This window comes from Limanda limanda, chromosome 12 (genome assembly GCF_963576545.1).
Source record: "Limanda limanda chromosome 12, fLimLim1.1, whole genome shotgun sequence".
Lineage (NCBI taxonomy): Eukaryota > Metazoa > Chordata > Actinopteri > Pleuronectiformes > Pleuronectidae > Limanda > Limanda limanda.
This window is the reverse complement of record NC_083647.1, coordinates 26,448,424-26,473,698: the sequence shown is the minus strand read 5'-3', so window position 1 is coordinate 26,473,698 and position 25,275 is coordinate 26,448,424. Positions and strand designations below refer to the sequence as shown.

Genomic DNA, 25,275 nt, shown 5'->3' with positions numbered 1-25,275 from the left:
CTGGAGGCCTCCAAGGACCTGACCAGTCACCTGGAACCTTCGGCTGCTGCTCTGGTCCAATCACAGAGCAGGTTGTTGACACGTGACGTCCTGCAGCTCGTTCAGAAGCTCACAGGGGAACTGGGTCAGCTGCAGGTACGAGTCCATGAAGGAATCTTCTTCTTTCTGTGGTTTTACAGCTTTTTATTGTAACTTTCTGCTTATTTTACTTCTCCATAACCCATTTGTGATTCAGAAATGATGTTTCATTGCTTCTAAATAAGAATGTATTCACTTTATTGTAATTTTTGCATTGTTTTTAAAGTGTAATTCCATTTAGAAGATATATTTCCAATGCATCGTTATGTTATTGTGCACATTTCAGCACAGACTCTGTGATATGAAGCTGTTCAGAGCTGTTCTGAGCCTCAGTGCTCTGAGCGTCACTGTGGCCTAGAACTTAACCCACAAAGGTCATGGGGTCGTGTGGTCATGTGTGTGTAGGAGGAGCTGAGGCGGCTGCAGGAGTTCGGAGGCGTGCTGGAGTCAGTGGAGAGGAACCTGGAGGTCTGGACGCAGCGTCTGGAGAACGTGTCTCAGGCAGGAGACCAGGTGAGACGCCATGAAGGGACTTTTAGAGTTTCAGTAGCATGAACAGCTTCATGGAGGTGGAGTCACGATAACTCGTCTTTATTATTAGGATTCAAGCTTTATTTTAACAGATTAGAGAATAATTTGCATATTTTTAGTTCTGAAAATCGAACAAATCTGAAAAATTGTGACAAATTATTTAGTTTATAGTTTCTAGAGCCAGGTCTCATTTGTTTACTCTTAGAGTGATTTCAAGGTTTTATTAAAAACAGTCTCATCTGTTATAACCTTATTTCTATTGTACTTTTTCTCAACCATGTCACAAAATGCATCACGCAAAAAGATAAAAATAAAGACCACCAGACAAGGCAGTTTACTAAAAGGACATAAGAGATAAAACCTTGAAAATTACTCAAATAAAACAAATTAAAACATTATTAAATAAATGTAAATCACACGTTCTCAAACTCTTTCAGAAAGAGGAAGACTTTAATATGAAGTTCATCATGTAGATATTTAACTTTCCACTTTTCCTGTGAACTTTAAGGACGTAAACACTGTCGTCCTCATTTGAGTGAGTTTGTTTTTTCACGACTTCTGTTTCCAGCGTCGAGACAATCCACAGTATTCGGTTTTAAATCATGCTAAAGTTTCCAAAATTAATTGATTCTCTGAACATTTGACTCTGTCTGTGAGTTGTTACTCAAACTGAGGGACTCAACAGGGACAGAGGACGACCAACATGTCTGTAGCGTGTCTGTAGCGTGTCTGTAGCGTGTGGTGTTCTGTTCCTCGGCTGTGATGTCACGTGCTGCAGTCCAGACGGCTGTGATCCCTCTGAGTCTCTGATGTCTCTGTGTGTTTCCAGTCTTGTCTCCTGGAGCTGAGCGGCCGGTCAGCTGACCTGGACGTTCTCAACGAGCTGAGCTGCAGCCTGACGCCGGGCGACGCCCCCGCGAGACACCTGACACGCCTCAACCGGCGCTGGGCCGCCGCCGCCGCCAGAGCTGAGGAGGCCTGCAGGTCAGTGGGGGAGCAGATCTGAGCACATGAGGTTTAACACTCTGCTGGATTTAAGCTTCACTAAATGACAAAGTTCAATCAGATAACTCACATGGACGGAGTGAACGGAATCAGTTCTTTAGTGAATAAAAAGTCTGAAGACAATGAAGAAATTAACTAAAACTCATCATGTGAAGAGAAAAACAGCAAATCCTCACAAAGCAGAAACCAGGAAATAATGATTATAAAACGAATTGTGTTCTGTCAATAGTTATATTTGAACATTAGTGAGAAACACTGACCTGCATGAATCTTATATTTGAAGGATGAAAACCTCACAGTCAAACTAAAACTCAAAATTCCCCAAATCTAAGGTTTGATCAGATTTGTGACATCAGAAGGTTTAGATAACAAACTGAAATGTGTAATTCTAAAGAGGAATCATAGCTTTTATTAGACTAAAGCGAGTTGTGTACACCTGAAGTAGAATGTGTGTTGTGTGTCCTGTGCAGTGAGCTGCAGACGGAGGCGCTGAGGCAGCAGAGCTTCCAGCAGAAGTGTGAGAGCTGGATGTCCTTCCTGCAGAGGACGGAGGACGCTCTGGCTGTGGACGTGGCCGGGTCGTACGCCGGCCTGCGGCAGCAGCTCTGCGCACACAAGGTATCGAACACGCGGAACACCGACACTCCGCTGTCCCTCTGTGGAGCCCAGACCTCCGTCCAACGGTCCCCTTACATCAGGGGTGGGCAAACATTTTGACTCGCGGGCCACAATGGGTTCTAAAATTTGACAGAGGGGCGGGGCCAGGAACAGATGGATGGAGTGTTTTTGTGAACTAATATAAATGACATGGAAAAATCATTACATGAAAGGATTTGGCCTTTACCAAGTAGCAAAGCACTTATTTGCAAGGCCATTTAACAAAAACCCGCCTTCAGAGAAAGGTTGGCTAGCCTTTGCTGTTTCGAATGCCACCAAAAAACATGTCTTGGTCGATGACTCTTTAATCGCAGTTTGTCTGTGAAAAAAATTGTTGCTCAGTCTGTAAATTAGTCGCCAACCTCTGAGCTGCAGCCGCCCGTTCTTGCGTTGACTGCTTGCTAGCGTAGTTAGCATGCTTCGTAGCAAAGTGACGGCTGATGTTGTACTCCATGAAAACTGCGACAGTTTCTCGACATATCAGGCAAACAGCCTTCGATCGGACTTCAGTGAAACAGTATTTTGTTGACGACTCCGTGTTAAACACTCGGCACTCATTGTCCACTTCTCGTTTCCTTGATCCTCTCATTTTACAGAAGGGCTCTCATTTAGCTGACGCTTTTATCCAAAGCGACTTACAATAAGTGCATTCAACCCCGAGGGTTCAAACCCAGAACAACAAGAATCAAGAAAGTACGATTTCTTCAAAAATAAAGCAAAACTACAAAGAAGTATAAGTACGTGCCATTTAAGTGCTACTAAATTGTTAGTTTCAATTTTTTTTTTTTTTATTATTTGGACAAGTTCGGCGGGCCGGATTAAAAAGCCCAACGGGCCGTACTTTGCCCGTGTCTGCGTTACATTCATCAAGCTGAGCCACATCACGCGCTGATCCTGGATCTGCTCCTCGGTCCAGATGCTCGTTGATAAATGATGGAAATCTGTTCAGTAGACTTTGTGTTTTCCTGCCAACAAACAAACTTCCTCGTGGTGGTGGAGAATCCCAGAGGTGTGACCCCGGTGTGTCCTGGTGTGTTTCAGCGGTTCCAGGCCGAGCTGTCCAGCGGTCACATGATCCTCCACTCGGTCATCACTGAGGCTCTGCACCTGCTGCACAGAGGAGAGCTGGACGACAGGTAACCTGATCGCTCCAGAGGTTCTCATCATCCCAGATGTGGTTTCACATTGTAATTCAGAAGAAGAATTGTGTGATACGTAGGGTTGCAAAGGGGTGGAAAGTTTCCGGTAAATTTCCGGAAACTTTCTGGAAACTTTCCACGGGAATATTAAGCATGGGAATTTTGGGAATTTTGAAAAAAAAAAAAAAACTATGCAAATTAAACGCTGAGCAATAAAAACATCATTCAAAACTCTATTTTAAAGATGTATGGAACGTTGAGTTTCAACCCTCCACTGTGCATTCTTCCATCACATGCACAGATAACTCCCAGCATGCTTCACTCTACAGCAGGGCTATTGAGGCCTGCTGTAGAGTGCAGGACTAGTCAGGTAAGTTTCCATGATATTACTGGGGAAAATATATTAGCATGCTGATTGAGGATTGTTCATCTGTTCATCTAGACTATTTCCATTCATTTATCCATCAATTGTAAAATATGTTTACAGACGATTCCAATTGTTTGGCTAACTATTTATATCTCTGGCATTGCATTAGTGTTTTTTTACAAACTTTTTTCTCATCTTATTCTACAGAACAATGCCACGTGCACTCTCTCATGTGTGGAGACATTTCACCCCATCCAATGTAGAAGGAAAGGCTGTGTACATTTGCAAATACTGTGCAAAGACCTATGTTAAGAATGACACAACGATGCAGAAGCATATAGTCAAGTGCCCAAAGTTTCCTCAGGGCTCAAATCAGCCTATGACAAAACAAAATGTTTATATTTATGTCTGTATATGACAAGGTAAATACAGTTAGTATAAATTACCCACAACATTTCCAGTTTATTCCCATTAATTCCCGTTAATTCCCGTATATTCCCGTTAATTCCCGTATATTCCCATTAATTCCCGTTAATTCCCATGGAAAGTTTCCAACTTTGAAATTCCCGGAATTTTGCAACCCTAGTGATACGTACGTCCTGTGGTCATCCCTTCCTGGGCGGAGTCTAACTGTACTTGACTCTGATTGGTCTGATTGATCCTGTCTGACCTTTCACACCAGACCAGGTGTGAATGAGTCATCAACGTCTCCTTTGTGTAAAGAGACGAAGAGACGGAGCTTTTTATTCTGATCTCAGGAGGTGAAAAGGTCGAACTTTGATTGAATCTTCTTTGCTTTCAGCTGCTGTCAATTCAGTGTTTGAGTTCAAAGTGAAATGTTTCCTCCAGGTTGTTCACGGTCTCCAGAGGCTGAATCGTTAGTGACTCTTCACCTCCTGCCACCAGAAGGTTGAACTCACATCTCTGTGTTTTCAGGAGCGACTTCATCCTGAAGCTGGCCCGGCTCCGGGAGCACTGGCAGGGGGCGGTGCAGCGGGCCGAGCAGCGGCGCTCCCTGGTGGACGGGCTGGTGAGGCACTGGCACCAGTACAACCGCAGCCTGAGGAAGCTGCAGAAGTTCCTGTCGGACACGCGCGCCCTCCTCCCCCCCACCGGGCCCCCCCGCTGCAGCCTGCAGCAGCTCAGGCGCTCGCTGAGAGACCTGCAGGTGGGAACCACGACTCAGTCATTGGGTTTTATTTATCAAACTTTAACCTTCTGGGGTCTAAGAGCATTTTCTCAATTTTTACTTTAAATTGACCTTTTGCTGGCTGTACTGTAGCATGATGCCAGTGTTAATTATCATTGACATATTTAATAAAGATCTAGAAATCTTGATTTAGACAGGCGGGTGCATCAGAGCGTTAAATCTGGAGTTTTTGTGTATTCTTCATTTAATTCAAATACAAGATTTCTCTCAGAAATACTTATATCCCGTAATTATACAGTCAAAACTGCACTTACTTACTTATCTACTAATTTCCAGACTTCTACAAACCCAGAAATCCTGAAAATGTTTATTTTGTGCATTTCCAAACGTGTAAGAGTTCCCTGCAGAGAGTCGATATTCACTGAAACGTTGATTTATTCAGATTGAGACGAGTCGTCACCACAGACACAAACAGAGAGAAACCAGAAGCTTAACGGCTCATTAAAGATTCAGAGATTAGTTGATTACATTTCCCTGAAAAGAAAGAGATGATGAAGAGATTGTTTTGAGTCTTTGATGATGATGAAAGGAGGCTGAGGAGATTAGGACTGAGTGAAGCTGCAGTAAACTCTCTTTCTCCTGTTGATAGCAGCTCATCAGTGAAGGTTCAGACATTTAAATCACTGATAGCTCGTCAGATCTCCACGTCGTTTCCTATTTAACTCGGTGTCTCCTCCTCCTCCTCCTCCTCCTCCTCCTCCTCCTCCTCCTCCTCCTCCTCCTCCTCCTCCTCCTCCTCCTCCTCCTCCTCCTCCTCCTCCTCCTCAGCACACAGAGCTGCTCTTCCAGAGGTATCAGTGCAGCTTCATCCACACGCTGGAGGTCGGCCGGCAGCTCTTTGCCATGGGGGACGAGGAGACGCAGACTCAGCTGCAGACGGAGCTGGGGACGCTGCAGGACGAGTGGGACAGTCTCCACCAGCAGCTGGGCCGCAGGGTGGAGCTCACCGGAGCCATCGTCAAGGTACTGGGCCACTTGGGAATGTCTTTAGAAGGTCAGGAGCTTCTCTGGAGCTTCTCTGGAGCTTCTCTGGAGCTTCTCTGGAGCTTCTCTGGAGCTTCTCTGGAGCTTCTCTGGAGCTTCTCTGGAGCTTCTCTGGAGCTTCTCTGGAGCTTCTCTGGAGCTTCTCTGGAGCTTCTCTGGAGCTTCTCTGGAGCTTCTCTGGAGCTTCTCTTACATCTGTAAACTCAGACTGAGCAAAGCAGGATTATTATTTATTAGGGGAAGGAAGTGAGATCCAATCACAATCGGAGGACACATTTTAATACCTGGTGTGGACTTGTTTGTCCACTTGTGATCCGATCACTCAGGACAGATGTTAAACCAGGTGTGAACGGAGCCAGATTCAGACAGAATATGTAAAATCAAGTTTATTTCACAGACTTAAAGGTAAACATCAGATTTGACACATAAAAATCCACAGAAATACTCATAAACTCAACATTTTCTTAATTTAATGTTGTTCTGTAGGAACAGTCAGTGAAACACAGAACAGAGAAGTGGGAATTCAAAGGTCTTCTGATTCTTCTTCGCTGCTGCAGCTCCATGTGATTTGTCTCAGTTTTGTATTTTCAACTCATTAGCTGTGGAGACATCTGGATCCTCCATCTGTCCCCTGAGCAGCCGAGTTAATCCAATCAGCTTTAATTCACGACAGAAGACATGAATTTAGAAGGAAGCAAAAGACAAAGAGATGCAATCGTTCTCTGTTTGTTTTAAAACCCTGTTGCGTTGATCGGATCAGTCGGATTCTAACGTGTTTCTCTGTGTGTGTCTCAGAACTGGGAGCGCTGCTCGGCCCGGCTGGGGGACAGCGAGCTGCAGCTGAAGGACATGAAGACGCTCGTGAACCAGATGATTCCCGAGTGGGACGAGGAGCTTCAGAGGAACGAGACCTTCAACAAGGTGCGTCTGCAAAACATGTCAACAAACAACTAGTTCAACTGAACCTGCAGAAACTCACAGGCTGGGATGAGTAGGATAAAAGAGGAGTAAAGTAAACAAGTGTTTGAACAGGAACAACACACACACAGACACACACACACACACACACACACACACACACACACAGAGACACACAAACAAACACACACACCAGTCAACAAGCAACTAGTTAAACTAAACCTGCAGAAACTCACAGGCTGAGATGAGTAGAATAAAAGAGGAGTAAAGTAAACAAGTGTTTGAACAGGAACAACACACACACACACACACACACACACACACACAGACACACACACAAACACACACACACACACACACACACATTTTGATTGAGGGACATCACTCAAAGTTTCAAAGCCAAGTTGGAAACCAGTTTTACTCACAGCTCCTCCCCTCAGACACATCAGAGCCTTTATCCTCCCCCCCCACACCCCTCCCTCCCTCCCTCTGCTGCCCTCACCCCTCCCCCCCGGCCGGCCTTCAGACCCTTAATCCTCTCTCTCTCTCTGGGCGTGGAGAACCAGAGAGAGAGAGAGAGAGAGTAGTGAGGGGCAGAGAGAGAGCAAAGGGGGCCGGCCCAGTAGCTGTGGGCGAGCTGAGCTGTGGTGGGGGGGTCTCTCTGACAGTCTGTTGTGGTGGTCTCCCTGTGCGATGGTATGCAGGAGAACGAGGACTCCCTGGAGGACTGGGCCGTGAGCCTGACGCAGCTGAGCACCATGAAGACGGACCTGTCCCAGTACATCATCGCTGAGGACGTGCTGCTGCTGCAGGAGCAGGTGGAGCACCTGACCTGCCAGTGGGAGGAGCTATGCCTCAAGGTAACACCCGACTTCAAGCTGCTTCATCACTTTATTCTTTATGAGTTCAACACTCACGGGAACATCTTCACTTTTCTCTGCAGCGTGGTTTTTTTCCTGACTGGATCCGCTGTGGTTTTTTAAGAGATGTTGATTTACTAAATGTTAAAAATGCCACAGAAGTTCACTTTAAAAGCTTATATTTGAATGTAAATATCTTTATCTGGTGTGTAGAGTTCAGAATTGGAGTCAATTCCACAGGAACAATCATCTGAAGGTGCAGAGATTCTTTCAAAGTTCAGATTGAGCGAACATGACACTGGTGACCCGACTTCTCAGATAGAGATTTTCCTTTGAGGCAGCAAAACCCAATCTATAATATCTGTGCATATTGTTCATCAGCTCGTCTTTGTTCTTTATTTAAACTTGTTGATATTGACTCTGAATGAACCTGGAACATGTGGCTGCATCTTTGGAAACTCAAGAATCTCCCCCATGATTTTACATGTAACTCTGTGGAGCTTCACAGTGTGAGATAAGGAAACGCTCTCAGTTGAAATGTTAATCTGGTTTGAGACAAAACAAGTTAAGTCTCCACGAGGAAGTCATTTCAGGAGTGAAGATGGAAGACCAGAAACAAGTCATCACAATTTCCACCTGTGGACTTGTTGTGTTTCTTCTATCGGTCTCAGCTCTGACGTGTTAGTCTGAAGAAGCTGAAGCACATGGAAGCAGCAGCTGTCACTCACTGTGTGTCGTCCCACGCTTCAGCTCAGAAGTTCAAAGTTTCCCTCTGAGGCCAAAACGCTCAAAGCAGAAACTCAGACTTTTCTAATTCAATCAGAAGTTGATCTGCATCGTGGCCTTTTGGTGGCTTCTCCCAGTCGTTAGTGTTAAAAGTCTGATCCTTTTAATGTGGAGGGTAGTTGGTAAATCTTATTGAGTGTTAACAGAGAGAGAGCAACAGGTCTGGGGGGGGTGGGGGGGGGGGTAGGGGTCATTGTGTGAACGAGGGAACAGATGGTGACGGAGGAGAAAAGTTGAAATGAGCCGAGAGGAGCTTTTGTATGAAAACGAGTTTGGGGGAAGGGAAGCTGATCTCACTGTCTCTCACTTTCCTCTGAGTCCGAGTCGTTCTCTGGGTTTGTTCTCTCGGTTCCTCCGGTCAGATTCTTCTGGTTGTTCTTCTGATTCGCCTCCTGGTGAGAAGCTCAGAGAACTGGACTCTGGAGTATTAGAGAACTCACATCAGCAATGACACGTGCTCACACAGTAACATCTTCTGTCCCTTTGACCCTCAGGTGTCTCTGCGTAAACAGGAGGTCGCCGACCGGCTGAACGCTTGGATCATCTTCAACCAGAAGAACAAGGAGCTGTGTGAGTGGCTGACGCAGATGGAGAACAAGCTGCCCAACAACGCCGACCTCAACATCGAGGAGATGGTGGAGAAACTCAAGAAGGTACGAGGCTGCAGGTGTGAATGTGATAGTGAAGGTGGGGGTCAGCTGTGATCCTGGTGACCTGGTGACCTGGGGTTCCCTGTGTTTACATCAGCCGGGTTCCAGCTCTTACTGCGACCCCTGAAGGATGAACTCTGTTAATATGATAACAGCTGGATGGATGGATGGATGGATGGATGGATGGATGGATGGATGAAGTCGTGCAGGAGCATGAGGATTAAATATAAAAACACTCATCCAGCCTCCAGTGAAGTTTCACAATCCTTCATGTTTCTGTTGAGTCTCTGAACAAACTCCTTCAAACTTTAATCACTGAAACACACAGTTAGTTTCTGCTGTGTCATGTTTTCAGGTCAGAGCTGCTGTGTGTTGGGACGATGTGTGTGTGTGTGTGTGTGGGGGGGGGGGGCAGGGGGGGGCTTTATAAAGAGCCGTGAGTCGTTAAAGAGACGACAGCTGGGGCCACGCGGGTTTGTTTTGTGTTCAACTCAGGGCCCTTTCATTTGTCACGGTGTGGGTGTGTGTGTGACTCTGTGTGTGTGTGTCTGTGTGTGTGAGTGTGTGTGTGTCTGTGTGTGTGAGGATGGGGGGGGGCTTCTTGCCCCTTTAGGGGGTTTAACACTTTTCAACCCCTGGAGCTTTGAATCTGAACGTTTTATGAGGTGAATTTACTTTTTCAATTGTAGTAATTTGTCTCAAATATACATGAAAACTAACAAGATTATTATTTGAAAGTCTATGTTTTAAGTTTTATTAATTGTTTGAATACATAACATCTGTATTCATGTTCCCTTTAGTCATTAAGATTAAACCCGGCTGTTAATGTCCAGACTTACGTGATTAAATTGAATATTTCCACCATCACTTTCCTCTCGAAACATGAACTGTCACTTATCATCATCTCTCTTCTTCTTCTTCTTCTTCTTCTTCTTCTTCTTCTTCTTCTTCTTCTTCTTCTTCTTCTTCTTCTTCTTCTTCTTCTTCTTCTTCTTCTTCTTCTTCTTCTTCTTCTTCTTCTTCTTCTTCTTCTTCTTCTTCTTCTTCTTCTTCTTCTTCTTCTTCTTCTTCCTCTGCTGGTCTTCAGGACTGTATGGAGGAGATCAACCTGTTCAGCGAGAACAAAACGCACCTGAAGCAGCTCGGAGAACAACTGATCAGCGCCAGCAACAAGACCAAGGAGACGGAGATCAACGACCAGCTGAAGGACATCAACGCCCGCTGGCAGCACCTGTTCGACCACATCGAGTCCAGGTAGGAAGACAGAGCACAGAGGGAGGGGGGGGGGGCCTGGAGAATCGGTTTCATGAGCGTTTCATTGTTTGATGCTGTGTTGGTTTGTCTTGTCGTCCGAGGCTCCGTCCTCACTCTGGGTTGGTTTGGAGAGTTTGGAAACCCGGTGGATCCTCTCTTAGCTCCCGCTGCGTTTTCCTCTGGACGATCAGCAACGTTTAGATGATTTCCCATAAAACCTGTTGCTTCTCTCTGTGATTTCAAGACATATCTTGAAGTCAGAATTCCTCTGGTCTCCACACCTGCAGCTTGTGGGGGAAACAGAAAGAGAGCACAGCTGCAGCAGATGAAGGCTCCGAGCCGACAGAGGATAGAGTGATATTATTCATATTAATCCATAAATGCAGATCTCATTCTGGCTGTGGAGCAGCTCAGAGCCACTTTGCTCCTGATCTGCAGGAGAGCAGCGTCATGTGACTGAAGGAGCTCGTACAGACGCCGGACGTGAACAGAGACATGAGACCATCAGCTGGTCCAGTGTCCTGGATGTGAAGTAACAGGTTTTTATTTCACATGATGGATTCACGTCCTGCTGCCAAAGTTTGAGACGATGAAAAGTGAAATCCTTCTTCCTGCGTCGTTCTGTGTAGAACCCGTCAGATTGATCTAATGGCTGATATGAAAACCAGCGTTTTACAGATTAAACAATGCAGATGAGATTTGCATTTATAGATTTAGATTTCAGGTTATAACAGGAACAGAGTACACAAATATATATCTGCTTATTATGTTATATTCTTTAGACTCTTTTATTCTAGTGTTTATCTGCAGATTCTAAGAATCTCTGAAACTGAAGAAGTCTCTTGATTGAGATGTGAAATGTCTGTGGCTCCGTTCACACCTGGTGTTAACGTCTCGTGATCAGATCTCACGTCCACGCCCCTTTATGCAAATAAACACGTTCATGACTCAGCTTGTAAAGTTGCGATGCATCGTGGGACGCAGCGAGGAGGAGAAGAAGAAATCACAGTTTGACCCGATGTTCTGACCTCTTGCCCTTTACCTGACCCCTCCTCTGAACCCGAGTGCGTTCACACCTGAACTCAGGTACCAGGTTGATACCAGGTGTGAACGAACTCCTGAAGGATTCCACTGTTTGCATTTGACCTTCACTTTATTAAAAGCATCATCGTTATATTCTAGTTTGAAAACAGGGACTTGGACCCAAAAGGCTGAAGACACAATCAGAACCTTCTTCTCTCTGTCTGCTCTGGTTTGAATAGTCTCTAACTTCTCTGTTCTGGATGAGTGATCGTGATCGAGTCTGATCTCAGGATCCGGTTCCTCTCGCTCGGCGTCAGTCACTCAGACTCCTCCTGGTGGTGGAACAGGTCAGAGGTCATCAGCGTCCTCGCCGTGCGGCAGGTCGGGCGCCGGGCGGTCGAGTGCCCGGCCGTCACATCTCCAGCACAGTGGGTTCAAAGTGGAGACTGATCAGTGCAGGAGGGGGGGGGGGGGGGGCGGGGGGTGACTGATCCCCCATGAGAGACTTAGATCGTCCGTCTGGTCACACGGCTCGGGACGGACACGCCTCCAACTCAGAGACGAGTTTGATCTCAGAACATCTCAGGACGGTTGAAGGTGTAAAGCAGAAACAGAAACTGAGGGCGGATCCTCGGGTCAGTTTCACAGCTGACGGGTCGTTAGTGTCGTCCGTCTTTAACGAGAGGGAGCATCACGCACAATAGACGCCCCCCCCCCCCACCCCCCCCCCCCCTTGTGTAACGAGGCTAAGCCGGTTAATGAGCAGCTGCTGAGGCACGGGTCTCGTGGATGTGATGGAATGTGCAGCTTCTCTCTCTCGTCCTCTTTGTTCTGAGAGGATTCAGATCCTCAGCTGCAGGAAACCGTTAACGACCGTTACCTCCTCTCGCTGGGGACGAGTCCAAACTGGGAACCAGTGTCGTCATGGAGACGGACTCGAAGAACTTTGAGACGAGTTTTGATTTGAACTCTGTGACTCAGATCTTCTCATTTCAGAGGTTTGGATTTAGACTCTGAACTCACAGATCGGAGGCTCGGCCTGAAGCTGGGGGGGGGGGCACTAAGCTGATAAACGGGGGGAGGGTCCCTACAAGCTGCTTAACAGGACCGGGAAGTAACTCATCACCCCCCCCCCGCCCCCTGCCCAGCACCCTAATCTCCCATAATGCACTTCAGCACGACCACGATCATCTACTGAATCTTCCTCTAGGAACCAACATGTCCGACGTGTGATCAGATCGTAGTCTGTAAATAAAGATGGACGACATGACAGCTCCCAGAAAGTGAAGCCAGAACATCTCAGTCGCCCCCTAGTGGCGGGCCACAGTATGACTCCTCCTTGTTCGCTGAAAGCTTCTCGTAGGACACAAAAGTTTGTTCTTAGTTATTTGATGTGTCGTGATCATGGTTGAGACGTCTTGATTGACAGCTGAGACTGACTCGCTGTTGGTCGAGCGTGTTTTAACCCCCCCCCCCCCAGGAGGAAGTGGTGCCACGTCAACGGCGTCCATCTTTATTTCCAGTCTTAAGGCCGGCGCATGCTTCTGCGACGCCGTCTGCGGCTTTTCACGCAGTCGTGACGCAGGACTCGTTGTCATTCATGGTTTTTCAAGCGTTGATCGTGTTGCCATGCAATTCCCCACCAGACCACTAGGCGGAGTAAAGTTTTTTGTCGAAGTTTATTTACATCGCCACGGCGGCTCCTCAGAGCCTTTTTCTGGCGGACAAATCCACCGGTCAGTGACGGGTTATACTCGTGGTCATAGTGTCAGATCTCTTCTGCCGAACGCTCTTCTATTTGGTCCATATTCGTTCTTCTAAATCTTCCGTGGTTTCCGCCGGGATTATCGCGCATGAACCGGAAATGCGACTCCGGAAAGGATGTAGTCAGCAGACCAATCACAGCCTTGCGGGCTACGTGAGGCTTGCGGAGCTTTGACGTCTAGTTAGAAAAATTGGTCGACGCACATAAGCACGTCAGGGTCCCAGAAGGGATCTTGCGCTTCCGGGCCCCTGGAAACACAGAAGCATGCGCCGGCCTTCAGACCCCTGGGATCCTGTGGTCGGTCCTGTTGCCGGAGTCCGGCCGCTCCGTGTCACATGTTTGCACAGCGGCGGTGGACGAGCGGCGGTGGCGTTGGAGAGCAGCTGACTCAGAGGCGCTGACGAGCGTCGTATCCTCGTCCTTTGTCTGCGTCTCGCATCACTAAGTTGTGTCAGATGACCTCTGGGCTCTGACTTGCTCGGGGATTAGAAGCGTTGACACTGTCTCGTTGCCTTTGTTCCCAAAACCAACCGGGTCCTCGCCCCCCCCCCGCCCCCCCCCCCTCTGGCCCTGCAGCTGCCGGCTGCTGCTGACACCGGCCTTTGTGCCGACGGGCCCTCGGCCTCGGGGGGGGCCACCGGGGGGGCCACCACCCTCCCTCCTCATTGTCCGAGTGCAAGATGCACGCGAGGCAGGCGTCTTTTAAAAGACAACCCCCCCCCCTCTCTGTCTCCTCACACCTGGCACATGTGCACACTCACTTCTTCACAGTGTTGTGTGTCTGAGTTACAGTTTGTCGAGTCGTTAATTTCAAGTGCAGCTTTCGCAGATTATTTAGTGTCGTGTTGTCGAGCTCTAACGGAGACATAAAAGAAATGAAGTGTGCGCTTAATGGACCCTCGCTCTGTTCAAGTGGTCCTACTCCTGGTCGTCATGGTGACGGTGTGGAGCTTTCCATGGTGGAACAAGGGATGGGGAACTGGAGGGAAGGAGAATCTGAGAGTTCAGGTCCGAGTGTGAGCGATTCTAATCTCCACAGCGTCAACATCTTCCTAAAAAAGGAGCATGAACACAGATATAGAATTATGATAATATAAAATAATATAACATCTGTTCTTAAACACTCTGGTTTGAACCTTTGTGTAGAAAACACTTCGGACCCGTGAGTCTGAATCAATTTGAGATAAGTCAGTGATTCGAGGATCCTAAAACAAATCCACACTGATACGTTTTCATTTTAAAACTTGTATTGAATAATATAAAGTTATTATTATTATTATTAACACACCTGAAAACACAATGCGTGAATGGACATCTTGCAAAATGGTTGAATAGAAATGGAAAAATATCAATTAAGTAGCTGATAAATATTTATCTCTTTAAATAAATAATGAGGAAACGTATTTAGTGATTCTAAATTTAAAGATAAAAACCATGTTGGCATCGTGGCTCATGAATGAAACCACATCAAACATTAACATAACGGTCACTTGAACGTGAAAACAGCAGAAACCATATGTCCAGTCTGAAAGGAGCTTTGGTTTTCTCCATCTTCTCCTCCACCTGTTGCAGCGTCGACCTTCAGACGTGTTATTTATTGGTGCACTTATTGCTCCGGACCCCCGGCGTCTGTCTCTGTGATGGGGGGGGGGGGGGGGGGTTCCCGCTGGGTGTGTGTGTGTCCGAGATCCAGAAGCAGCGTCGAGCAGCTGCACCTGAAATCTGCTCGAGACCTGGACTCACTTCAATGAGCTCCGGTGCTTTGGTCCCGGTTGTGGACTCTGTTGATGTAGGTCTGCGCTGGTGTCACCGGATATTCTATATTTTATATATTCTTGTACTTTAACAGATATTTGACACTTTGAATATCTCATTTTCTGCTCGTACAGTACCTGTCACCGTGCTGAGTGAAGCTGAAGCCAGGAAATACAAACACGTGTCCTTCTACACATCTAAAGGCAAAAGACTATTTAGGAGATTTATAAAGTTCTGTTGGTTGAATCTGTTTGTTGTTAAAAGTAAAAACTCTTTTCTTTATTTTTAAGGATTATGCCTTTTCATCAGATTCGTTTAAAATCATTTATTCATTTAACAAACGGGATCTTTAGTATATAGGGTTAGGGTTAGCGTTTAAAATTTGATGATTTCATATTTTTTCTGCTTTATGTCTCATTCAAATTCATTCTAAATTGATCATTTTGGCAGTTTGAAGTCTCCTTGTTCACTTTCTTCAGCGTTTCATCAAAAATAGACTTTTATTTAAAACCTCTTTAGTTGCTGTGAGGTTTCATAAAGTCGTCCTGACTCTGTGTCCCCGAGTGAACCTGCTCCAGATGCTTGTGGAGGAGAGAGGGTGGAGAGAGGGAGGGAAGGAGGAGGAGGAGGGGGGGACTGCAGAGGAGGGATGGGGGGATGGGGGGGTTGGGGGGGTCGGTGCTCTTTATAGCGGATGAGCCATCGCTCCGGAGTCGCCTCCTCACCCGTGAGTACCTCTCTCTCTCTCTCTGATCCCTCGTCTGGCGCCCGGCTGGCGTGAGGCTGAGGAGGCCGGCGGCTGAATGGGAAGCAGACCGGGGGGGTTTTGTTGTGATGAGGAGGAGGAGGAGGAGGAGGAGGAGGAGGAGGAGGAGGAGGAGGAGGAGGAGGAGGAGGAGGAGGAGGAGGAGAGACGGAGAGAAGGGGGATGGGCCAGGCTTTGTCAGTGCAGTGCAGGCATGTAGGCGACCGCACGCCGACACATCCGAGCAAACTGAGCTCAGATCCGCTCGTCTTGTTGTGTTTCTGTGTGTGTGTGTGTGGTTGTGTGTGTGGTTGTGTGTGTGTGGTTGTGTGTGTGACTCTGTGAGTTTCTACGGTCGCAGCAGCAGCATGTTGTTGATGTTGTTCTCCGCCCCTTCGTCCACTGACACGTCCTCACATGATGGAGACGCAGGAAAACCCCCAGCGTGCACCTGCATGAACACACACACACATGCACACACACACACATGCACACACACACACACATGCACACACACACACATGCACACACACACACACATGCACACACACACACATGCACACACACACATGCACACACATGCACACACACACATGAACACACACACACACATGTACACACACACATGCACACACACACATGCACACACATGAACACACACACATGAACACACACACATGAACACACACACATGCACACACACATGCACACACACACATGCTCACAAACACATTCATGCAGCTGCATCTGGAGACAACATCTGGACAGTAGCATGTCACTACTGTTGAAAACCTGTCTCCTCGGTGTATAATGTAAAAATGTAAAAGAAAATGTAAATGTAAAAGCAGCGTCTGCAGCTTGTTGCTGTGATGATGTCACTGTGATGATGTCACTGTGATGATGTCACTGTTGCATCGTTGCACCTTCAGTAGCGTCGGCATGAAACAAAAACAACAAACAGATTCCTGTGGAACTTGGTGGACGGATCCTGGATGAGTCGAGGAAGTAGCTCAGTAGCTTTTGGAACAGATTTGATCGAGGGTGGATATCCAGGACGTTTTTATTTCTCTTTCTTTAACATTGTTTATGTGTTTCTAAAAATTTTGGTGGTTAATTCCGAAATCTTGATTTAGTGGATTCTTCTCAAGGTTCTGAGAGGGGAGATGTTCTTCCAGAAATATACAGATAAACATATAATATTATGCAGAAATAGAAATCTGTTCATCGATGCTCTGCTGAAATCAGAAGTCACACAATCCACATTAGTGTATATTTTGTTTAAGGAAAATGACAGAACTGCAAAGTGAACACAGTATGAATGTCACACACACACACACACAAACAAGACACACACAGGTGTTTTGGGTGGAACCTCTCAGTCACACTCAGGTGTGTGTGTGTCCCTCTCTGCATTGTGTTGCTGCGTGTGGAGCTGATGTAGGTCACTGACCTGAGAGCAGAGCTGGAATGTACTGTAGTATCTCTCTCTCTCTCTCTCTCTCTCTCTCTCTCTCTCTCTCTCTCTCTCTGTCTCTGTCTCTGTCTCTGTCTCTGTCTCTGTCTCTGTCTCTGTCTCTGTCTCTCTCTCTCTCTCTCTCTCTCTTATTTTAAGTATTACAATCTGACTAAAACAAATTCATGGCTCAATAACCTGAGGCCTCTGGTTTCATTGTGGGTCAGAAGAACAAATCAGATCTAATATCAGATTCTCCACTGGACTCAGATGTTTCACGCTTCTCGTTGAAATGTGACGTAGCACTTCCTAACCTGGAGTCCCCCCCCCCCCCCCCCCCCCCGCTGCAGGGTGAGGAAGCTGAAGGAGACGCTGGTGACGGTGCAGCAGCTCGACAGGAACATGAACAACCTGCGCTCGTGGCTGACTGGCATGGAGGCGGAGCTCGCCAAGCCGGTGGTCTACAGCGTCTGCCACGGGGACGAGATCCAGAGGAAACTGGCCGAGCAGCAGGTGAGAGAGAGAGAGATCTGTTCATGACTCCACAGAGGAGGTTCTGTTTTCATCTTATCTGATGGTTTGTTATCATGAAAACACAAAAACTGTTGGGTCTGGATCCGAAGAGGAACCGGTTCACTCTGTGTTCGGATCCGGATCAGACGCAGGAACATTGAGATAGAACATGTTTGGATATTTTTTTGTTGATTTCTTAGATCTCGTTGAAATAAATCAGGCAAGTTGAATCAATCCTCTTCAAAGAATTAAATTCAAAAAGGTATCTTTAAGGGACTGATATTAATGAGTGGAATCTGAATCTCTAACGGGCCTTTGAGCTCCACCGAGTTAGTTTATTAAATATGATCGTTATGTTATATTATTCTACAGAATAATCAGAGGAATCACAATCTACTGAGGAACGTGTTCAAACTGAGCTGGGACACAATCTCATCGTTGTGTTAACACTTTGCACAATTCATCTACAAAACAATAACTTTTATTCTGTATAAGCGATTCAGCCATTAGTGTACCACAAATTACATATTCTACTGTAGCTGTCGGAATGCAACTTGTTATTAATTCATTTGATTCTATGCTTTTGTAAAGCACTTTGTAATTTTGATAATATTAGTGCTTTACAAAACATACATTTTTTCGTGCAGAAAAATAAGAGTCGACCGTAAAAAAGAGAAAAACAAAAAAAATACAATTCCATCTTCCAGAAAGAACCAGGTGTAAAAAGCAGTTTTAAAAAGTGCACTGAGCAGAATGGAGACTCACCACAGGATCCCCCCCCACACACACACACACACACACACACACACACACACACACACACACACCTCGTAATAACCGAAGTGTGCCGGAGCGCGTGCTGCAGAGTGGATTCTCAGCACGCTGCCAGAGGGGGGGGGGCACTCACATGCACTGAGAGCCGGACTCCCCCCCCCCCCCTTCAGCCTGTTGGTCCATTAGCGGCTCGTTCTGCTACTTTAGCAAACGGAGGAAAGTTGTTGGTTTGAGAGGAAGTGGATCTGCAGGAAAAAGGAAACGACAAAATACAATAATTATCAATACAAATCATAGGATTTATCTTTATATTTAAAGGTGGAGAAGTTGTTTGGTTCAATACAGACGTCGACCCCCGAACATCAGCGTGTGTTAAACAAAGTGTTTGGATGGATTGGTTGACTCTGGTCACATGTTACCATCGGTTCTCCTGCTGTTAGAGTCTCAACAAATCGTGGTAATTAAACGTTACAAGTCACCGTCTGAAACCTTCTCACCAGGTTCTTCATCTTCGTCTTTATTCTTAAGGCTCTTATATACTACTACGTGTCCGTTTCTCGGAGAGTTCTCAGCAGGGGGCAAAGACTCTTTTTGATTTTTACTTCTCCGTCAGTCTACGTCCGGAAAAAATTCACCGCCAAACCCATAGGTGGCGCAACGGAAGACGAGCTCAGAGAAGCCTACCCCATTTGGGAAGAGGAAGTCCACGTGTCTCTGTTGACATGTTAGCTCCTCCCACACACTGAACCATGGCAACTAACAGAACTAAATAAAGTGACACCCAGCGGGTCAAGATGCTGATGTAATCGTTTCTTAGCGCAGCGGTTCCCCGGTCTTGTTTCCGAACTGTGTTGCTGATTCCACAGCTTGAATCTGCTTGAGGCTACATGTAGCTAGAAGCTACCCGGAGCTAGCTCCCCCCCCCAGCTTCCACACACAGTCAGCAGGGACTCCCGACACTAACTACTACTATCCAGTGTTTGCTTCTAACCTGACGGTATTATAGAAACAGTGTCATGATAGAAGTGGAATTAAAGTCGTGACGGCGGGTTCTAACCGCAGTTAGCATGGTGGCTAGCCTAGCCCGCTAGCCTAGCCTGCTAGCGCCGTTTTGAAAGCTCGTTATAACCGTATGTGACCGTGCACACATGCCCTCAGTGCTCTAACGAGCCACCGTCAGCCGGACAACTCCGCTGGCTTAACACACACGTCACATTAATCGTAGAATCATAGTTGTGTTTGGGTTTGATGCTACATGGAAGTAAACAGGAAGTTTGAGGTCCGGAAATACGGAAATGACGTCATACGGAAATGATGTCGTTCGCGGACCAATCACAGCCAAGAGCGGTCCGTCGGGTCTCCAACATGAAGACGGATAGTTAGAAAAATCAGACGTGTACGAAAAGCTGTACTAAGCACTCGGAGAGGGCGTTTCACGACGGATAGGGCGGTCTTATCTGTCCGTAATAGAAGAAACGGAGAGGCATAAATTGGCCTTGAGAGTCGAGACGCTGACGCTGCATCGTTTCCAACATCTTGTGCATCAAACTTCCAGGCGTTGGCTTTTAAATAACCATGAATATTTGTTTATAACGTCATAAATTGGATTTGATGGAGATGCAAATGGCTGCAGCAGGTGAACGAGACATTTCTTATTCTAGTTTTATGATGGATGTTTGAGCCGTGGACGAAGGTCACGTGTGGGTGAGACGACTTTTAAAAAGACGTCTGGATCTGGAGAGGATCTGTCAGAACAAATTGGACGATTTTGGATTTTATCTCCTGTCTGGATTTGGACAGTGAGATGAGGAGGAGGAGGAAGAGGAGGAGGAAGGACACACGTCTGAAAACCTGAGTGAGTTGTGGAGAGAACTGGAAGAGACGGGACTTGTGTACTTTAGAGGAGAGAGAGAATGCAGCTCGCTTCATTAGTGGACGAGTGACGGCTGGAATGACTCCTGCCTGGACGCACTTTCACACGTCGCCATGGCAACACAGAGAGTGGTAACTCTGAACAAGCGGGAAAAGGACGAAAGTGGCGTCCGTCCTCCGAGGGACATCAGAGGAATCACAAGCTCCTGAGGAACGTGTTCAAAACTGAGCTGGGACCCAATCTCATCGTTGTGTTAACACTTTGCACAATTCATCTACAAAACAATAACTTGTATTCTGTGTAAGCGACTCAGCGATTAGTGTACGACAAATAGGGTTGCAAAGGGTTGGAAAATTTCCGGTAAATTTCCGGAAACTTTCCACGGGAATATTAAGCTCGGGAATTTGGGGAATTTTGAAAAAAAAAAAACTACGCAAATTAAACGCTGAGCAATAAAAACATCATTCAAAACTCTATTTTAAAGATGTGTGGAACGTTGAGTTTCAACCCTCCACTGGTCATTCTTCCATCACATGCACAGATAACTCCCAGCATGCTTCACTCTACAGCAGGGCTATTGAGGCCTGCTGTAGAGTGAAGGACTAGTCAGGTAAGTTTCCATGATATTACTGGGAAAATATATTAGCATGCTGATTGAGGATTGTTCATCTGTTCATCTAGCCTATTTCCATTCATTTATCCATCAATTGTAAAATATGTTTACAGACGATTCCAATTGTTTGGCTAACTATTTATATCTCTGGCATTGCATTAGTGTTTTTTACAAACTTTTTTCTCATCTTATTCTACAGAACAATGCCACGTGCACTCTCTCATGTGTGGAGACATTTCACCCCATCCAATGTAGAAGGAAAGGCTGTGTACATTAGCAAATACTGTGCAAAGACCTATGTTAAGAATGACACAACGATGCAGAAGCATATAGTCAAGTGCCCAAAGTTTCCTCAGGGCTCAAATCAGCCTATGACAAAACAAAATGTTTATTTTTATGTCTGTATATGACAAGGTAAATACAGTAAGTATAAATTACCCACAACATTTCCAGTTTATTCCTGTTAATTCCCGTTAATTCCCGTATATTCCCGTTAATTCCCGTTAATTCCCGTTAATTCCCATGGAAAGTTTCCAACATTGAATATTCCCGGAATTTTGCAACCCTAACGACAAATCACATATTCCACTGTAGCTGTCTAAATGCAACTTGTTATTAATTCACTTGAATCTGTTACTGCTTTGAGTTCTTCTCCTGTTGGACGCTGGTGTCCCTCCACAGTGGGACAGTGTTGTGACTCGTTTGTTGTGTTGTGTTGTGTGCGTCCTGCAGGACCTGCAGCGGGACATCGAGCAGCACACGGCGAGCGTGACCTCGGTGCTGACGCTCTGCGACGTCCTGCTGCACGACGCCGACGCCTGCGGCAGCGACTCGGAGAACGACTCCATCCAGCAGACGAGCCGCAGCCTGGACCGGCGCTGGAGGAACATCTGCGCCATGTCCATGGAGAGGAGGATGAGGTGAGAAGCTCCAGGAGGATGGAAGAGTCTCTGCTGGATGAGTCACTCAGAAAGATGAAATCAACGATGGTTTTATGAAGCCGGGACGGGAGTTTGTGTCAAATAGAGCAGGGGTTTTCAACCGGGGGTCCGCGGCCCCCCTGGTGGTCAGCGACGGCATTGCAGGGGGTCCGCGAAATTCACTTTGATATTTCAACTAGGGCTGGGCAAGTTAACCTCGTTTTAATCGAGTTAACTCAAGTGATGAGTTAACTCGATTGTTTATCCGCCAATTATTTTCTTTTTTCCTGTTCTGCAGCAGTCAGCAACAGACTTTCACAAAATAAAAGCCTGACTTTCACAATAAAACAATAAATAATCAAACCTGAGTTAATGCGAGATAAAATAATTAATCGAGTTAACTCATCACTTGAGTTAACTCGATTAAACGAGTTAACTTGCCCAGCCCTAATTTCAACACATTTCCAGATTACTCTTGAATATCGTGAAAAATATTTAAAATAAGAAAAATATGGCTAAAATAATATAAAGGTGCTGGTGATCATGAGGTTAAACTTAAGTAGGCCTCAATTGTTTGTGTGATTTTGTTTGATTATCATTTATAATATTCTGCATTACTTTGTCATCTTCCCTCTTCAGTTGTAGCCCCAGTTTATGTTGATTGTTATTGATCATCGTTACTTTAACGTTCTCTCAACATGTCAGCTACACGTCTGTACATTTAAGTCATGAACGTTATATATTGATGTTCATATGGTTCTGAGATGCAGTACAACTACAAACTGCATTTTAATTTTGTTTTTCAATTCTTAAGCACTGAAAATCAACAGGTTTTGTTGTTTTTTCACAGATTTGTTTGAGGTTTTTAAGTATATTTATATCTAGATTTGTTTGAGGTTTTTAAATAAAACCAACATGGAAAACCAAATGTTAAAACTCCCTTAGGCACATCAGTGGGCCGCGGATTCCTTTCTAGTCAGGATCCTGGTCCCTGGGACAAAACCAGTTGAAAACCCCTGGAATCGAGAATGAACGTTTGGATTTGATCAGATCGACAGGAATGGATTTGACGCTTTGAGGTTTTTTAAACTTTGTGAAATGACTCTCGACAGGATCGAGGAAACCTGGCGTCTCTGGAGCAAGTTCCTGGACGACTACTCTCGCTTCGAAGACTGGCTGAAGAGCGCCGAGGTCACCGCCGCCGACCCCGACTCGGCCGGCGTGCTCTACACCGGCGCCAAGGAGGAGCTCAAGAAGTTCGAGGTCAGCAGAGAAAGATTACTCTGATAGCTTCTGGATCTCAGTCTGTGTGAGGGAGCGTTCAGGTTCAGGTCTCCTTCCACCTTCCACCTGTCGCTCTGGATTAGAAACCCAGATTAGCGTCCGGTAATCTGGACTCTGCCGGGATTCCCTCGTCGCCACAGCAACAGAGTCGATGGCGTTGGCTTCCTGACACGTGTCATCGTGAGGACGCCGCTGACCCACATCCAGGCTCCAGTGACACGTGCTGGGAGCTGTGGGACCAGTCCAGGGTTCAAATCCATAAAGTGACTGGAACAGGTTTTAATCCTGAGAGCAGCTGCAGCCGGTTGTCTGTTCATATGTGTTGTGTTATATTGTGTGACTTTAATATATGTAAATATTTAAAGAAAGTAATGTAATTTAATTTAATCCCGGCTTTACTTCTCTTGGAGTTTAAAGTTATTGTGTCTGTGTAAATCAATTAATCAATTAAATAATCAATTATAAAAAACACATTTAAAATAGATTTGATCAAATCACATATTTATTCTAATAGGAATTTACAAGGGAAATAACATATCAATTAAAAAAAGTAATGACTTCATAACTTTGAAAATACTTAAGAAGGTTTTATTTACAATTTAAATCTCCATTGTGTGTGTTGTGTTGTTTGTGTGACTTTAATATATGTAAATATTTAAAGAAAGTATTGTAATTTAATTGAATCCCGGCTTTACTTCTCTTGGAGTTTAAAGTTATTGTGTCTGTGTAAATCAATTAATCAATTAAATAATCAATTATAAAAAACACATTTAAAATAGATTTTAAAAAATCACATATTTGATCTAATAGGAATTTACAAGGGAAATAACATATCAATTAAAAAAAGTAATGACTTCATAACTTTGAAAATACTTAAGAAGGTTTTATTTACAATTTAAATCTCCATTGTGTGTGTTGTGTTGTTTGTGTGACTTTAATATATGTAAATTTTTAAAGAAAGTATTGTAATTTAATTTAATCCCGGCTTTACTTCTCTTGGAGTTAATAGTTATTGTGTCTGTGTAAATCAATTAATCAATTAAATAATCAATTATAAAAAACACATCTAAAATAGATTTGATCAAATCACATATTTGATCTAATAGGAATTTACAAGGGAAAAAACATATCAATTAAAAAAAGGTTTTATTTACAATTGAAATCTCCATTGTGTGTGTTGTGTTGTTTGTGTGTTTCCGTCTCTCAGTCGTTCCAGCGGCAGGTTCACGAGCGCTTGACTCAGCTGGAGCTCGTCAACAAGCAGTACCGCCGCCTGGCCCGCGAGAATCGAACCGACGCCGCCAGCCGGCTCCAGGTGATGGTGCAGGAGGGGAACCAGCGGTGGGACGGGCTGCAGCGGAGGGTGGGCGCCGTGCTGCGCAGGCTCAAGGTGAGACACACAACACACAAAGGGTGTGAACGGGGGGTGTTTCTGTTGCTGAGAACTCACCTGATTGGTGGCGGTTGACCTCCGACCTCTCGCTGCCTCAGTTTACAGCTGAGTCAGCGAAGGGACAATCAGTAAATCACAGGTTAGAGAGGAGGAGGAGAAACAGATCAGATTCATTTCATTTACATGTTTATCATCTACTTTATTTATATTTAAGGAAAGATAGATGGATGGATGGATGGATGGATGGATGGATGGATGGATGGATGGATACATAGATAGATAGATAGATACATAGATAGATAGATACATAGATAGATACATAGATAGATACATAGATAGATACATAGATAGATAGATAGATACATAGATAGATAGATACATAGATAGATACATAGATAGATACATAGATAGATACATAGATAGATAGATACATAGATAGATACATAGATAGATAGATACATAGATAGATAGATAGATACATAGATAGATAGATACATAGATAGATACATAGATAGATAGATACATAGATAGATAGATAGATACATAGATAGATAGATACATAGATAGATACATAGATAGATACATAGATACATAGATAGATAGATACATAGATAGATAGATACATAGATAGATAGATAGATAGATAGATAGATAGATAGATAGATAGATACATAGATAGATAGATATATAGATAGATAAATAGATAGATAGATAGATACATAGAT

At 45.2% G+C, this 25,275-nt stretch overlaps 1 protein-coding gene across 1 annotated transcript in view; it reads left to right on the top strand.

Annotated features, from left to right (window-relative positions):
* Window positions 1–7,611: 7,611 nt before the first annotated feature.
* LOC133015076 (nesprin-2-like) overlaps window positions 7,612–25,275 on the top strand; it is a 30,783-nt gene continuing 13,119 nt past the window's right edge. Inside the window, exons 1-7 of the mRNA XM_061082207.1 lie at window positions 7,612–7,749; window positions 9,030–9,188; window positions 10,273–10,439; window positions 17,531–17,693; window positions 21,686–21,873; window positions 22,986–23,136; window positions 24,365–24,547. Coding sequence (XP_060938190.1) covers window positions 7,648–7,749; window positions 9,030–9,188; window positions 10,273–10,439; window positions 17,531–17,693; window positions 21,686–21,873; window positions 22,986–23,136; window positions 24,365–24,547 — 1,113 coding nt within the window. The 5' untranslated portion in view covers window positions 7,612–7,647. The remainder of the gene's footprint in view (window positions 7,750–9,029; window positions 9,189–10,272; window positions 10,440–17,530; window positions 17,694–21,685; window positions 21,874–22,985; window positions 23,137–24,364; window positions 24,548–25,275) is intronic.